The 403-nt window shown below is 21.6% G+C and overlaps 1 protein-coding gene across 1 annotated transcript in view; it reads left to right on the forward strand.

Moving 5' to 3' along the window:
• The window catches only part of PRSY57_0215800 (hypothetical protein), a gene marked incomplete at both ends in the record, with an annotated part of 876 nt that extends 483 nt beyond the window's left edge, over nt 1-393 (forward strand). Inside the window, one exon of the mRNA XM_020114435.1 lies at nt 1-393. Within this exon, the coding sequence (XP_019970906.1) occupies nt 1-393 (393 nt within the window).
• Between the last annotated feature and the right edge of the window lie 10 nt (nt 394-403).

Here is a 403-nt window from a genome sequence, read left to right on the forward strand (position 1 = left end):
ATAAATAATAATGATGCGTTTAATATAAACACCAATGATACGTTTAATATAAACACAAATGATGCGTTGAATATAAACACAAATGATGCGTTGAATATAAACACCAATGATACGTTTAATATAAACACAAATGATGCGTTTAGTATAAACAACAATGATACGTTTAATATAAACACCAATGATGCTCTTAGTATAAATAATTATAATTTAGACATAAAAGAAGAGGAGAAAAATGTACCCATACCTTTACATACAAACAAAATAAAAAAACTAGAAGAAGAAATTAAAAAACAAAAGTTGTTAATAAAAAAAAAAGAAATAGAAATTATTAATTCTCCTATAGGTATTAAATTTAAAGATATTTTTGGAAAATTTCAAGATATAAACAATTAAAAAATAAAAC

Source organism: Plasmodium reichenowi, chromosome 2 (assembly GCF_001601855.1).
Source record: "Plasmodium reichenowi strain SY57 chromosome 2, whole genome shotgun sequence".
NCBI classification, from domain to species: domain Eukaryota; phylum Apicomplexa; class Aconoidasida; order Haemosporida; family Plasmodiidae; genus Plasmodium; species Plasmodium reichenowi.